This window comes from Sminthopsis crassicaudata, chromosome 4 (assembly GCF_048593235.1).
Source record: "Sminthopsis crassicaudata isolate SCR6 chromosome 4, ASM4859323v1, whole genome shotgun sequence".
NCBI classification, from domain to species: Eukaryota; Metazoa; Chordata; class Mammalia; order Dasyuromorphia; family Dasyuridae; genus Sminthopsis; species Sminthopsis crassicaudata.
Genome location: NC_133620.1, coordinates 476058747 through 476072615, shown reverse-complemented (window position 1 = coordinate 476072615; position 13869 = coordinate 476058747). Strand labels below are relative to the sequence as shown.

The 13869-nt window shown below is 58.6% G+C and overlaps 1 protein-coding gene across 3 annotated transcripts in view; it reads left to right on the top strand.

Moving 5' to 3' along the window:
• The first annotated feature begins 1790 nt into the window (after nt 1-1790).
• Nucleotides 1791-13869, top strand: part of USP40 (ubiquitin specific peptidase 40) — a 42996-nt gene continuing 30917 nt past the window's right edge. For 2 of the 3 annotated variants that reach the window (XM_074264450.1, XM_074264448.1), the window contains exons 1-8: nt 1791-1923; nt 3152-3365; nt 4791-4858; nt 5908-6021; nt 7283-7447; nt 7708-7854; nt 8764-8907; nt 9397-9525. In XM_074264450.1, the coding sequence (XP_074120551.1) occupies nt 3167-3365; nt 4791-4858; nt 5908-6021; nt 7283-7447; nt 7708-7854; nt 8764-8907; nt 9397-9525 (966 nt within the window). In that variant the 5' untranslated portion in view covers nt 1791-1923; nt 3152-3166. Of the gene's footprint in view, nt 1924-3147; nt 3366-4790; nt 4859-5907; nt 6022-7282; nt 7448-7707; nt 7855-8763; nt 8908-9396; nt 9526-13869 lie in introns of all 3 variants that reach the window. The other variant, XM_074264449.1, reaches the window with a different exon arrangement.

Genomic DNA, 13869 nt, shown 5'->3' with positions numbered 1-13869 from the left:
CGGCCCTGCCCAGGGGAGAGGGACCGGGCCCAGAGGAGAACGGCCCGGCCCAGGGGAGAAGGGCCTGGCTCAGGGGAGAGCGGCCCGGCCCAGGGGAGAGCGGCCCTGCCCAGGGGAGAGCGGTCCTGCCCAGGGGAGAAGGGCCTGGCTCAGGGGAGAGCGGCCCGGCCCAGGGGAGAGCGGCCCTGCCCAGGGGAGAACGGCCCGGCCCAGGGGAGAGCGGCCCTGCCCAGGGGAGAGCGGCCTGGCCCAGGGGAGAAGGGCCTGGCTCAGGGGAGAGCGGCCCGGCCCAGGGGAGAGCGGCCCTGCCCAGGGGAGAGCGGCCCGGCCCAGGGGAGAGCGGCCCTGCCCAGGGGAGAGCGGTCCTGCCCAGGGGAGAAGGGCCTGGCTCAGGGGAGAGCGGCCTGGCCCAGGGGAGAGCGGCCCGGCCCAGGGGAGAGCGGCCCTGCCCAGGGGAGAGGGACCGGGCCCAGAGGAGAACGGCCCGGCCCAGGGGAGAAGGGCCTGGCTCAGGGGAGAGCAGCCCTGCCCAGGGGAGAGCGGCCCTGCCCAGGGGAGAGCGGTCCTGCCCAGGGGAGAAGGGCCTGGCTCAGGGGAGAGCGGCCCGGCCCAGGGGAGAGCGGCCCTGCCCAGGGGAGAGCGGCCTGGCCCAGGGGAGAAGGGCCTGGCTCAGGGGAGAGCGGCCCGGCCCAGGGGAGAGCGGCCCTGCCCAGGGGAGAGCGGCCCGGCCCAGGGGAGAGCGGCCCTGCCCAGGGGAGAGCGGTCCTGCCCAGGGGAGAAGGGCCTGGCTCAGGGGAGAGCGGCCCTGCCCAGGGGAGAGTGGTCCTGCCCAGGGGAGAAGGGCCTGGCTCAGGGGAGAGGGACCGGGCCCAGAGGAGAGCGGCCCTGCCCAGGGGAGAGCGGCCCTGCCCAGGGGAGAGCGGCCTGGCCCAGGGGAGAAGGGCCTGGCTCAGGGGAGAGCGGCCCGGCCCAGGGGAGAGCGGCCTGGCCCAGGGGAGAAGGGCCTGGCTCAGGGGAGAGCGGCCCGGCCCAGGGGAGAGCGGTCCTGCCCAGGGGAGAAGGGCCTGGCTCAGGGGAGAGCGGCCCGGCCCAGGGGAGAGTGGCTTGGCCCAGGGGAGAAGGGCCTGGCTCAGGGGAGAGCGGCCCTGCCCAGGGGAGAGCGGCTTGGCCCAGGGGAGAAGGGCCTGGCTCAGGGGAGAGCGGCCCGGCCCAGGGGAGAGCGGCCCTGCCCAGAGGAGAGCGGCCCGGCCCAGGGGAGAGCGGCCCTGCCCAGGGGAGAAGGGCCTGGCTCAGGGGAGAGCGGTCCTGCCCAGGGGAGAAGGGCCCTGCCCAGGGGAGAGCGGCCCGGCCCTGAGGAGAAGGGCCCGGCTCAGAGGAGAAGGGCCCGGCCCAGAGGAGGGCTCCCGGCCCGGAGGTGGGGCTGATTTCTAGGCCTGCTGGGTCCCAGAGAGGGGAACGGGGGCCTTGGGACGTTTGGTGCACCGCCCCAGGTGCCCTGCTGACGAGTGTCCAAGAAGCCGGACCGCGGGCGCTTTTCTCGGGTGGCGCTGCCCGGTCCTCTCCCCCAGAGGCCCCCGGGCCTCCGCTTCCCCCCTGGAGTTGGAAGACTCTGTTGGATGTCTCTGCATCCCCTATTCTGCAGGTCTAGGACCTGGACGTTTCACTTTCTCCCTCCGGCTCGGCAGGGGGCGATAAAGAGGCCCTTAAACTACAATCCCCATGAAGCTCTGCGAGGACGACTCGGGTCCTTCGAGCATCGGGCGCGGGCGCGCGGCGCGGTGCGCCGTGGGAGGTGTAGTCCGTGCGCAGGCGCATGGGCCACCGAGGCGACGGGCGCCCCCGCACCAAAATGGCGGCGCTCCGCCGCGCCCTCCACGTTCGCTTCCAGTTGGGGTCGTGGGGCCGGGGGGCCGGGCGTTAGCGGTGAGCGGGCCCGGGGGCCGGGGGGGCGGCGGGGCGGCCTTTCTGGGAGGGCGGGGGCCGGGTCCGGGCCAGGCCTGGGCATCCCCCCCATTCTGCAGGCAGGGAAACTGAGGCCCAGAGGGGGGAAGCCCCCGGTCCGGGGTCACTAACTGACGGGAGGCGAGGCCGGGGGCGGACTCGGGGTCCCCGCTTCCGAGCGGGCGGGGCTCTCACTCCCAGGTGGGGTCCCGGGGGGGCGGCCAGGGCTGAGGGTCTGGGAGGGATTGGAACCCAGCTCCGGGCGCTTACCTGGGCGGGGGAGGGGGAGCCTCGGCCCGACATGTGGGTTCGGGGGAGCGGCGTCTCGGGGCTCGGGAGGGCCCGATGTGGGGGGCGGGGCCGCCTCCGGCTCTGAGGAGCCTCCTTCTGGGGGGGGCGGGGAACTGAGAGTTGCCATGATTTAAATCATGCTGTGACCCTGAGTTGGGAAGTCTCCTCCCGCGCCGGGACCTCCCCGCGCCCCCATCCCAGGGAGCCCCCAGGCTCGGAGGAGAGTCTTGCGGGGTCTCTTCCCTGCTTCCTGGCCTCTGATCTAGGGGGGCGGGGACCCCCCCCAATGCTGGGAGAAGCTCCCCTGGGCCCCCCCACACTGCAGAGTGCCGGGGGCCTGGGGGAGGGGGAGCTGAGATCCCAAAGGGCCGTGGGGGGAGGGGGGTGTACTAGAGAAATGGGGGAGGGGAGGCTGGGGGGAGGGGGGGAAGTCTGGAATGTGAGGCGGCCTTGGGGCTGCGCAGAGTGGGGACCCCTCATGGAGCGAGCCTGGAGCCCCCGCATGGAGCCTGCCCCGCCTCAGTTTCCCCTTTGAAAAGGGAAGAAATTGACTCAGAGTCTGAGGTCCCGGGAGGTCTCAATCTGGGACTGACCACTTGTTCTTGTCGAGGCAGGGGTGGGGGCTCTAGTGTTGGGGGTCTTGTTTGCTGATAACACGGGGGCGCCCTCCGGTTCCACCCCCATCTCCTCTGTGCACACTCCCCCCCAGGATCTCACCTCTCAGAGTGCCCTTCGTCCCATCGTCCTTTGCCCGCCCCCCCCCTCACATGTGACGCTCCTCTTCTGAGCGGAGGGCCCGGGGGAGGGGGCTCCAGGGCCGTGGGGGAGACTTTGGGCCGCTCTGAGAGAAGGCGGGGGGCCGGCGGGGGGCGGGGGGGCTCCGCGGCCCCGGTCTCACTGCTCTGTCTCTCCAAGGTAGCCCGGCGCCTTCATAATGTTTGGGGACCTGTTTGAAGAGGACTTTCCCTACATCTCGGAGAACCACGTCGAGAAAGGGCCGAAGTCCAAGTGCGTGGACCCGGAGCCGCCGCCCCCGCGGGGCATCACCAACCTGAGCGGCATCCAGAACCAGGGCGGGACCTGCTACCTCAACTCCCTGCTGCAGACGCTCCACTTCACCCCCGAATTCCGAGGTGGGCCCCTGCGCGCCCCTCCCCCGCGCCCCCTTCTCAGCCAGATCCGGGAATAAAGCAGTGCCCGGCAGTGGGAGCCCTGCCCCCTCCTCAGCTCCCGTCACGGAGCCCGCACCGGGCATCATGCTTCTGGAGGGGGGGCTTAGGGGGTAGCACGGCGCCCCGGGGCTCACGTGCCTTGTGTCATGGGGCTCTCCCCGCCCTCCCCTGGGGGAGCCTGGCCGTGGAGGGCCTTCTTGCCTCAGTTTACACATCCCCTCCACACCCTGCCAGAGCAGTCCTTGCCCACTCACACTTATACACTCCTCCCCCTCCCCACCTACACACATGCACTCCTCCCCCACTTACATTTGTCTCCCCCCCTTACACACACACAGGCACTCCCCCTCCCCCTCACTTTAAAGCCTTTTTCCCCTTAGTTTCTCAGAGCCGCCAGGAGGGCAGCGCCCGCCCCCTTGGCCCGGCGCTGTCCGTGGTCCTGGAGGCCCATGAGCCCCCGGGGCACCCCTCCCCATTGGGAGCTTCCTTGGTGCTGGGAAGACCCTCTGCTTGAATGGGGCCGTTGGGGCCTCAGTAAGGACGGGGGGGAAGCCCAGTTTTTGGTTCCTGGGCCTTTTCAGACTGAATCATTTCCTGAGCCTTTTTCATTGTCCTCCTCAGCCCGATAATTCCCAGAGCAGGTGGGAGGCCCCCAGAACACGCCATCACGGCTGAAGTCAGGAAGCCCCGAGTTCAAATCCAGCCTGGGGCAGCCGCTTGCTGGGTGCTGCTGGGGGAATCGCTCCACCTCTGCCGGCCTCAGTTTCCTCCTCTGAAAGGGGGATAACGGTCACACCCACCTTCCTGAGTGGGTGGGAGCATCGAGAGTGGGGGTATTTATCACGTGCCTCACATGCATTGAAACGCTCCCTGTGTGCTAGCTGTCCAGGGAAGCCCAATCCCACGGATCCTCCTGAGTCACCGCAGTCCTGGGCTCCGGCTGGGGGCTCGAGGCCGGGACGAGGCCCTGGCAGAGAGAAGCTCAGGTCTCGCGGTCCTGAGGGCTGGGGTCGCTGCTGCTCGGGCAGTGGGGGCCACGAGCCGAGGCTCCTCGGCCGCCCCCGGCCCGAGCGGAAGGGCCTGGGATTCTAGCTGAGGGCTCGGGCCCGGCCCCCACGGGAGAGGCTCTTCACCGAGATTTGGGGACGACAAATGAGAACGAGGCCCTTGGAGACCCTCCCAATAGCCACCCCTCTGTTTTTCTCAGGGTGGGTCCTCACTGCCCAAACCTTGGCTTTTCCGAAGGTTTTGTTTTTGCCATTGGATCTCTTGGCCATGCAGGGCTGGGGGCGGGGAGACCTCTGTCCCTTCCCCCTCCTGGCCACAGGCAGGCGGCTAGAACAAGCTGTGTCTCCAAGGTGACCCGCTTCTCCTTTGCTTTTGCAGAAGCTTTGTTTGCCTTGGATCCAGAAGAGCTTGGACTGTTAGAGGACAAAGATGACCCCAACGCGAAGGTACCAGGGTCTCGAGTTCCCCGGCGGCTCCCAGGGAGGCCGGGCCGCAGCGGGTTCTGTACCCCCAGAAAGTGACTCTCCCTTTGCCCTGTGTGGGAAGTTGCCCCGCTGTACTTTCTGAGTTTCATCTGTAAACTCGCCCCGGCTCCCCCTCTTGTCCCACGCGCGGTGTTTTCTGAGCCGGAGCCTCCCGGGTCGGAAAAATAAACACTCCTGGGCTTTTCCTCGTCGCCTGCCAGGGTGTCAGGGGCCGGAGGGGGTGGGGAGCGGCTCCTGCCTTTTTATTCTGGGGTGGTGGTGCTTCTGAGAAAGCCTCTCAGGCATTAGTCTGAGGGGGGACTCCCTAAAGGGGGTGTGGAGGCCAGGGGACACGTGACAGCTGACCCCCCCCCAGAGCGGCTGGAGCACGGAGCTCCTCGTCCCTGCACAGCCAGGGATGGCTCTGAGGCTCTCCCACCTCATTCTCCTTGCCCACGAGCTGCATTGATGCAGGGTCCGAGCTCTTGAGCAGGAAGTGAGCCCGGCTTCCTTTGCTCTCCCGGGGCAGAGAGGGCCCAAGGTGTGGGTGGTGGAGGGCCAGCCCACGCCACCACCGTGGGGAGGATGGCCGGACCTCTCGTGCTCAGAGCTCGACTTCTTTCACTGCCGCTGGGACGCCCGGCCACTGTATGCCCCGCCACGGGCGCCCCTTCCTCCCCGCTGCCTTTTCTGGACGCCCCCTTCTCGGGAGGCCTCTGTGAAGCAGCGTCTGAGGCCTAGACCCGTTCCGTCCACTGCCTGCAGGCTTGGGCTGGGTTGGGAGGCTTGGATAGCTGCTCTAGGAGAAGGCTGAAACCCCCCCCCCCCATTTTACAGATGAGGAAACTGAGGCCAAGGGATGTCTTGACTGAACTGGCCAAATTATTGCTTTGCCAAGCTCGGGTCTGATTTTCATCTGTGACCGCTCAGACTTTGTCCTCCTTGCTTACCTGGGAGCCCTTGGGAGGCTTTTGTTTGGTTCCCCCCATATGCGGGGCCTAAGGGCAGGAACGTGTGTGTCGTCCATTCAGGTGCGAATCATCCCTCTGCAGTTACAGCGGCTCTTTGCTCAGCTGCTGCTTTCAGACCAGCAGGCGGCGTCCACCACTGACCTCACTGACAGCTTTGGCTGGAACAACAGCGAGGTAGGCGAGTGGGGGCAGGGACTCTGAGTGCTGCAGGGGTGCCACGTCCACAAAGGGCAGAAAGGACCATGTCTGCGTGTGGCGGGCCTTCCTCGGGAGGCAGTGTGCCGGGGCTGGCATTGGAACGTTATTTGGGTTTCCCAGGTTAGCCTGGGAGCTCAGACCCTGCCAGTATGGGTGTGGGCAAGGGAGGGAAGGGGGAGAGAGGAGATAACAGCCAGGCCGGGTCAGACTCGTGGGAGGAGGCTCCCAAGGATCTCAGAAGGCTGGAACCCTGCCCAGCTTTTAGAAGCGACCTTGAAGGGGGTGGGAGGAAGGTTAGATAAAGAAGCAGCCTGAGGTTGCTTTTACAGCCCCCAAGAGCTGGGTTCTAGTTCTGTCTTGGACACATCCCAGCTGGGAGATGGGCAAGGCTCTGGCCCGCTCAGTGTTGCCGAGAAGGTTCCAAACTGCTTTGGCAGAGAAAGTTCCTCCTGAGGCACAGAGGGGAGCAGCGGACTGGCATCGGGAGCCATGGCTCCATGTCCCAGCCTTGTGGCTGCTCGGGGGCCCTTCTATAAAATGAAGGGAAAAGGCACAAAAGTTGCCTTTCAGAGAAGCGCGGTGCTGCCCGCCGCAGACGCCTTGGGAGATTTGTTTGTTTTTAAACTTCTTCCTCTTTGGTACGTCCTGCTTCAGCTGCAGACCATACCAGGGCTCTCCCACATGACTTAATTCCCTCTGCCAGTAGAGGTTGGCACTCTGTTTGCCATGTAGGGCCTAAAGAGTCTCTCAGACTCTAGTCTTGTATGTGTCGGGGGGGATTTGAACCCTGTCAAAACCAGATAACTAGTTCGTTAAAGCAGGTCCCTCAAGCCTCTCCTGTGAGCCCTTTGTTACTAGATGACTAGCTCACTGAAGCAGGTTCCCCCAAGGTTCTCCTGCAGGTCCTTTGTTACCAGATGACTAGTTTGTTGAGGCAGGTCCCCCAAGGCTCTCCTGCAGGTCCTTTGTTACCAGATGACTAGATTGTTGAGGCAGGTCCCCCAAGGCTCTCCTGGGTGCACTACTCCAAGTAGTGGGGTATTAGACTTGTGGTTCTTCCCTGCTTTCCCGGCCCCCGTGTCTGATTGTGACCCGCGTGAGCCTGTTGTGCTTTCTCTGGTAGGGAAGGCCTAGCATGGGGTGGGGGGTGCCATGGGCACGGGGGCCTCCAGGGTCTCTGAGGCTTCCTGCTTTGTGGGAGTGCGGGGGGGCTTTGTGACCGGGGCCCTCCTTGCAGGAGATGAGGCAGCACGACGTGCAGGAGCTGAACCGGATTCTCTTCAGTGCCCTGGAGAGCTCCCTGGTGGGCACCTCTGGCCACGACCTCATCAACCGCCTCTACCACGGCACCATCGTGAACCACATCATGTGCAAGGAGTGCGAGAACGTCAGTGAGCGGCAGGTGGGTCCGGCCAAGCCACCAGCTGGAGAATCCCATGGGAAGGAGCTTCTGGGAGTCAATGCTGACCCCTCTCGCTGGGAGCTTGGGAGGGGAGAGGGATGGGGGATGCGACTAGGGGTCCAAGTCAGGAGGGCTTCGGACACTGGGCCGGCCCCTTCCTGCTCCGGGCCCCTCCGTCCAGGGAGCCCTTTGGGTGGGACTTCCGGCAGCGGGCGCCCCGGTCCGGTGCCCCTGACAGACTTCTGTCCTTCCTGGGGCAGGAGGACTTCCTGGACTTGACCGTGGCGGTCAAAAACCTGACGGGCCTCGAGGAAGCCCTCTGGAGCATGTACGTGGAAGAGGAGTTCTTTGATGCAGAAAACCTGTATCACTGTGGAACCTGCGACAAGCTCGTTTGTGCGACCAAGGTGAGGGTGCTGGTGCCGGCCACCTGACCGAGGGGACGTGAGGCGGGCCGGGGTCAGGTGACCTGCTGGGGCCACGCCTCGATCTGGGGCCTCAGGACCTCTGAGCTTGTCCAGCAGAACCAAGGACCTGCTTTGGGGGAATGGGCCTCGATGGTCTTTGTGCCAGGGCCTCCTCTTCATGGGTCAGCCAGGGTGTCCTGGAAGGGTGGCTGTCCGTGGGGGATGTAGCTTGGGCCCTTTAAAGGAGGTTCTCCCAGCCCGGCCCCACAGACCACCCTAAGGCTGGCTCTGCTGCCCACCCTGCTCCCCTCCGTCCCTCGTCTCAGTCTCACAACCACGGCTTCCTGCCACCTGGTCTGAGTGCGTGTCTTTGCTCTGGGTCTCAGGGCTCTCCTCTGAACCTCAAAAGGCCGAGAACCTCTGCAGCTCCGGGGTTCTCCATCCCCCTGTACACCCCTAAATCAAGGGCCCAGGGCCCTTGGGGCCAGAATGAAGGAGGGGCAGCCGGCTAGGGGCTGATGGGAAGGTGGAGAGGGTCAGTGGATGGACAGAGACACAGAGGCCCTTCTGGGCCCACTCTAGGTCAGCCACAGATCCTCTGTTCTGTGGCGTTCCCGTGGTCTGCAGTCCTAGGGAGCCCCTGTTGTATGTGTGTGAGTGTGGACACAGTGTGTGTAAGTGCGTGCACTGTGGGTGTGTAGTGCATATGTGTGTGCGTGTGCAGGGGTGCACGCTCACGTGCATACTAGTGTGCAGGGGTACGCACTTATCTGCGTGTGCAGGGGTATGTGTATGCTTGTGTGTGTGCACACATACGTGTGTACATGTGCAGGGGTGCGTGCTCACGTGTGTACTTGTGTGCAGGAGCGTGCGCTCAGTGCTCCCCCCTCACTGCTTTTGTCTCCACAGTCGGCCCGCCTGCGCAAGCTGCCGCCTTTTCTGACCATTTCGCTGCTGAGGTTTAACTTTGACTTTGCCAAGCGGGAGCGCTACAAGGAGACGGGCTCCTACACGTTCCCTCTGCAGATAGACCTGAAGCCCTTCTGTGAGCAGGTGGGCGCCTCTTGTTTGCTCTTCCCTCGGGGCTCCTGGGGCAGCTCCAGGGTCAGAGCTGTGGGAGTGAAGGTTGCATGAGCACTTGTTAGAGCTGATCCAGGTTGGGGGGCTTGCCCTGGGGGTCCATGGGCTCGGGAAAAGCGACATTATGCTTCCTGAAGTCCAGGCCTCCTCTTGGGGAAGGGTCCCCAGACTCCCCCAGATGCCCCGGGGAAGGCTCATGCTGTAGCTCTGTGACGTGTCTGTGATGTGTCTGTGCCGTGCGGCCTTGGGGGCCGGTGCTCGTTACCCCACCTTACGGCACAGGCGGGCCCAGCTGGAGCGGCTTGTCCCCGAGTGTCCGGGGCCGGCTTTGGCCTGGGCCCTCCTGACTCCGGCCAGAGGCCATCTCTGTCATCGGGCGGCTGACCGTCTTGTGGCCGCAGGGAGATGCTGGACGGTCTCGTGATCCCATGCTCAGAGAGTCTTGTCCTTGTCTTCCTTCAGAGCGAGCTGGATGACTCGGAGTACCTGTACGACCTCTTCTCCGTGATCATCCACAAAGGCGGCTGCTACGGAGGGCACTACCATGTGTACATTAAAGATGTCGACCAGCTGGGAAACTGGCAGGTGGAGGTGAGTGGGGGCTGCCAGCACGGGAGGAGGAGGGCCACAGACCAAGGCAGTCGGGGGCAGGCCGGGCTTGTGCACCCTCCTTGGTGCCCATCGTCATCCCTTGGGCGGTGGGAGAGGGGGCAGGGAGTGAGTGGGCAAGTGCTCCCAGGGATGTCCCCATTCTGCTCTGCCGGCCTTGTCCAGGAAGCCTTGGGCCAAACCTGGGGAACCTGCCTCAGGGAGGGGGGGCACTGCTAGATGCCCCCACACCTCTCTTCTGTGGGCCATGCTCCTTGGGGGGGGGGGCTGTCTTCGTCTGTTGCCCCCATACCCTCCTTAACTGTATTTCTGGCTACGTTCTTTTTAAATCGCAGATTGTCTCCTTCCTTCCCCGCCCCACCCTAGAAAGCCACTATTTGGCCTGTTTATGTGAGCACACGTACACACATGCTCACACACACACGTCACACGATACCGTGTATCCTGCTGCTTATTGATGCCTTCTCAGGGGTAGAGAGCATGTTCCTTCATGGGTCCTTCATTCATCGTCAATAGGCGTAGTTGTTCTCCCCAGTTCCTTTTTGGACGGTAATCCTGTTGCCGTATACCTTGGTCCTGCTCATCATGTCATGCGAGTCTTTCCAGGTTTTTCTAAGCTGGTCTCACAGCCCGATAGTATTTCATCACACTCATAGAGCACGACTGGTTTAGCCGTTCCCTAATGGGCAGGCATCCCTAAAATGTCTAGTTTTTGGCCATCAGAAAGAGAGCTGCTCTAAGTATTTCAGAATATAGAGACTCTTCCTTTTTCTTTTTATCTTTTTTGGAAAAAGACCTAATAATGGCCTTGTTTAGTCAATCTTACGCCTTTTGGCACATAATTCCAAATTGTTCTCCAAAATGGTTGGATCCATTCACAGTTCTGCCAGGGGTATAGTAGTGTCCCCATTTCTACATTCCCTCAATATTTGTCATTTTCCTCTCTCATTTTAGTCAAGGTGATAGATAGTATCTCAGAGTTGTTTGATTGTGCATTATTCTAGTCGCCAATGAATTAGAGCATTTTTTCCATGTGATCACATAGAACTTTGATTCCTTCCTCAGCAAATTGCCTGTTCATATCCTTGGACTATTTATCAGTTGGCAAAGGACTCATATTCTTACACGTTTGACAGAATTCACCATATATTTGATGTGAGACCTGTATTTGAGAAACTAACTTTAAAAATTTCCCCGTCTTCGGATTTCCTTCTGCCGTTGGCTACACGAGTTTTATTTGTATAAAGCTCTTTTATTTTTAACGTAATAGACGTTATCTGTTTTACATCCCACAATGCTATTGTTTTGTTTGTTCACAAATTCTTTTCCTGTCCACAAGTCTGTTAAGTAATATGTTCCATGTCCTAATTTACTCATGCTATCTCCCTTTATATCCAGGTCCTGCATCCATCTTGAACTTATCTTGACAAAGCTTTCCAGTTTTCCCAAAGATTGAATTCTTATTCCCAAAGGTTAAATCTTCACATTTGTCAAACACAAGGTCATTACAATAATTTGCTACTGTGTATTTGATGTCTGCTCTATTCCACTGATCCCCCATTCTGTTTCTTAGCCAGTGTCAGATATGTTGGATAGAGTCTTATTATATAGTTTAAGAACTGGTACTGCTAAGTCTCTTTCCTTTTTTCATTAATTCCTTTGATATTCGTTTTTGTTTTTCCAAATGAATTTTGTTCCTATTTTTTCTAGCTCAATAAAATTGATATGTATTTTTTTGACAATTGGGATGGTTTTGGAGATTATTCTATTTTATTCTCTTGCCTTTGCCTGCCCGTGAATAATTAATATTCCTCCAGTTATTTGTCTTTTATTTGTACAAAAAGTGTCTTATGAATCTTTATGTTATATTAAGTGTTTAACATTTATAAAACATATTGTAAAATGTGTTTTATAATTATAATTATCTTTTACAATTAGTTCTGAGGTTTGTCTTGGCAGATATGCTCCCAGGAATTTTGTGCAAACTGTGTTTTTTTTTTTTAGATTTTACATATACAGTCATTTTATTATTATTTTTTTAAATTTTTTATCTTTTATCTTTTTTTTAAATTTTATTTTATAATTATAAAATTTTTTGACAGTATATATGCATGAGTAATTTTTTTTAATAACATTATCCCTTGTATTCATTTTTCCAAATTTTCCCCTCCCTCCCTCTACTCCCTCCCCCCGATGACAGGCAATCCCATACACTTTACATGTGTTACAATATAACCTAGATACAATATATGTGTGTAAATACCATTTTCTTGTTGCACGGTAAGTATTGGATTCCGAAGGTATAAGTAACCTGGGCAGATAGACAGTAGTGCTAACAGTTTACATTCACTTCCCAGTGTTCCTTCCCTGGGTGCAGTTGTTTCTGTCCATCATTGATCAACTGGAAGTGAGTTGGATCTTCTTTATGTTGAAGATTTCCACTTCCATCAAACTGTGGTTATTTTAAGGGAGATATTTTTTATTATCTTGTCATTTAGGATTTTGTTGACATAGAGAAATGCGGATGACTTATATAGATTTATTGTATATCCTGTTTCTTTGCTAAAAGTATTAATTGTTCACTTTGCTTTTTGGTTGATTATCTAGGCTTTCCCAAGTCTATCATTTTATCATCAGTTAAGATGCTTTTATTGATTTGTCGCCTCTTCTGATTTCTTTTTCTTCTCTTGTTACTATCATCTTTAATACAATATTGAGTAGTATTGGTGGTAATGGGCATCTTTATTTTACTCCTGACCTTATTGGGAAGCTTCTAGCTTGTCCCCATTACAGATAATGCTTGCTGGTGGTTTTAGGTAGAATTTGTCATAACCGTGCTTTCAAGTGTTTTTAATGGGAATGAGGCTCTCTCTCCCCTTTATGTGGATGAGGAGCTTTGTGGCCAGGGCTGTGGGGCCTTTGTGTCTGCCCTCTTTGGCGGGCATGTGACAGGATGGGCCTGGCGATGAAAAGCATTCCCAGAGTTCTTGCTCTGAAGCCACTGCTGAGGAGACAGGTTTTGCCGATGTGGAGGTTCCATTCTAAAAGGGGGAAGTAGCCTGGGAGACCTGATGGAGGACGGATTTGGTGGTTATTTTCAGAGTTGGCTAAAAATCTGGGGTAGGTGGGGGCAAGAAGGGCTCTGAAGAGGATGATCCCAACTGATGGGGATGACAGTGTCTGATGGGGATGACCGTGACCTCAGCTTTTAAAAATGACTCCAGCCAATGAGGATGACCTCAACCGATGAGAATGACCATGATGATCAGGATGACCATAATTGATGAGATTGAATATGGCCCCAATCGATGAAGATGACCCTGGTAAAAGTTGACCTGGCCAATGAGGACAACCCCAACTAATGAGGGTGGTGACCCCGACCAGTGAGGATGATGGACCCCCAACTCATGAAGGTGAGGAAGACCTTGACTGTGATCAGGAAGGATGATCTGGCCTGATGATGATGGTGACCATTGAGGAAGAGGATGACCACTGGGAATAACCATGACCGAGGAGGAGAGAGCCCTGACCTATGAGGATGATGACCCCAAGAGTGAGGATGATTATGATCAGTGAGAATGACCTGACTATTGAGAATGATCGTGACCAATGAGGATGGTGCCCTGATCTACAAGGATGACCCCAACCAGTGAGGAGGATTATGACCAGTGAGAATGGCCATGACCAACCCTTTCATGATGGCTGTGACCAGTGGGGGTGGTGATCTATCAGAAGCTTATGACCTGGTCTCAAGGCGCTGGCCAGAGAGCTGGATCTGGGTCCAGCCTGCAAACGTGGTGGTTGAAGATGGCTGTGACTTGATGGGGCTGGTTGGAGCCTCTGCCCTTTGAGCTTGGACAACTTTTCTCATTTGCGACGTGCTCTTAGCCCAGCCGTGCAGGAATCTTACTTGCATTTTCTGCCTGAGGACCCAGGAGTTCAGGGACACAGTCCCAGAGCCTCAGCTGGCCTTGGATGCCTGGAAGCGCAGCTAGAAGGGACCTTGGGCCTGTGAGCTTCCTGCGCTTGTTTTATGGGGCCCCGAGTCTGGCTCTGAAGGTGCCTCTCCCTGCGGCCTCGAGGTGACGTGGCTTCCTCCTGCCTGCCATCTGGCGGGGGAGGGACCTGCAGGAGCTTCTCGAGGGTGGCTGCCTCAGACTGGTCCCCACTCTTACAGGGGAGGCCCAGCGGCACCACCGAGGGAGGACTGGTGGGTGGTCCTGTGTGGCATCCAGTGCTGGGCATGGTCTCATTCTGGGGGATCTTCCATCCTGGACCATCCGTGTAAAGCGTGCTTCTGGCCCGGCTGCCCTTCTCTGCTTGCCC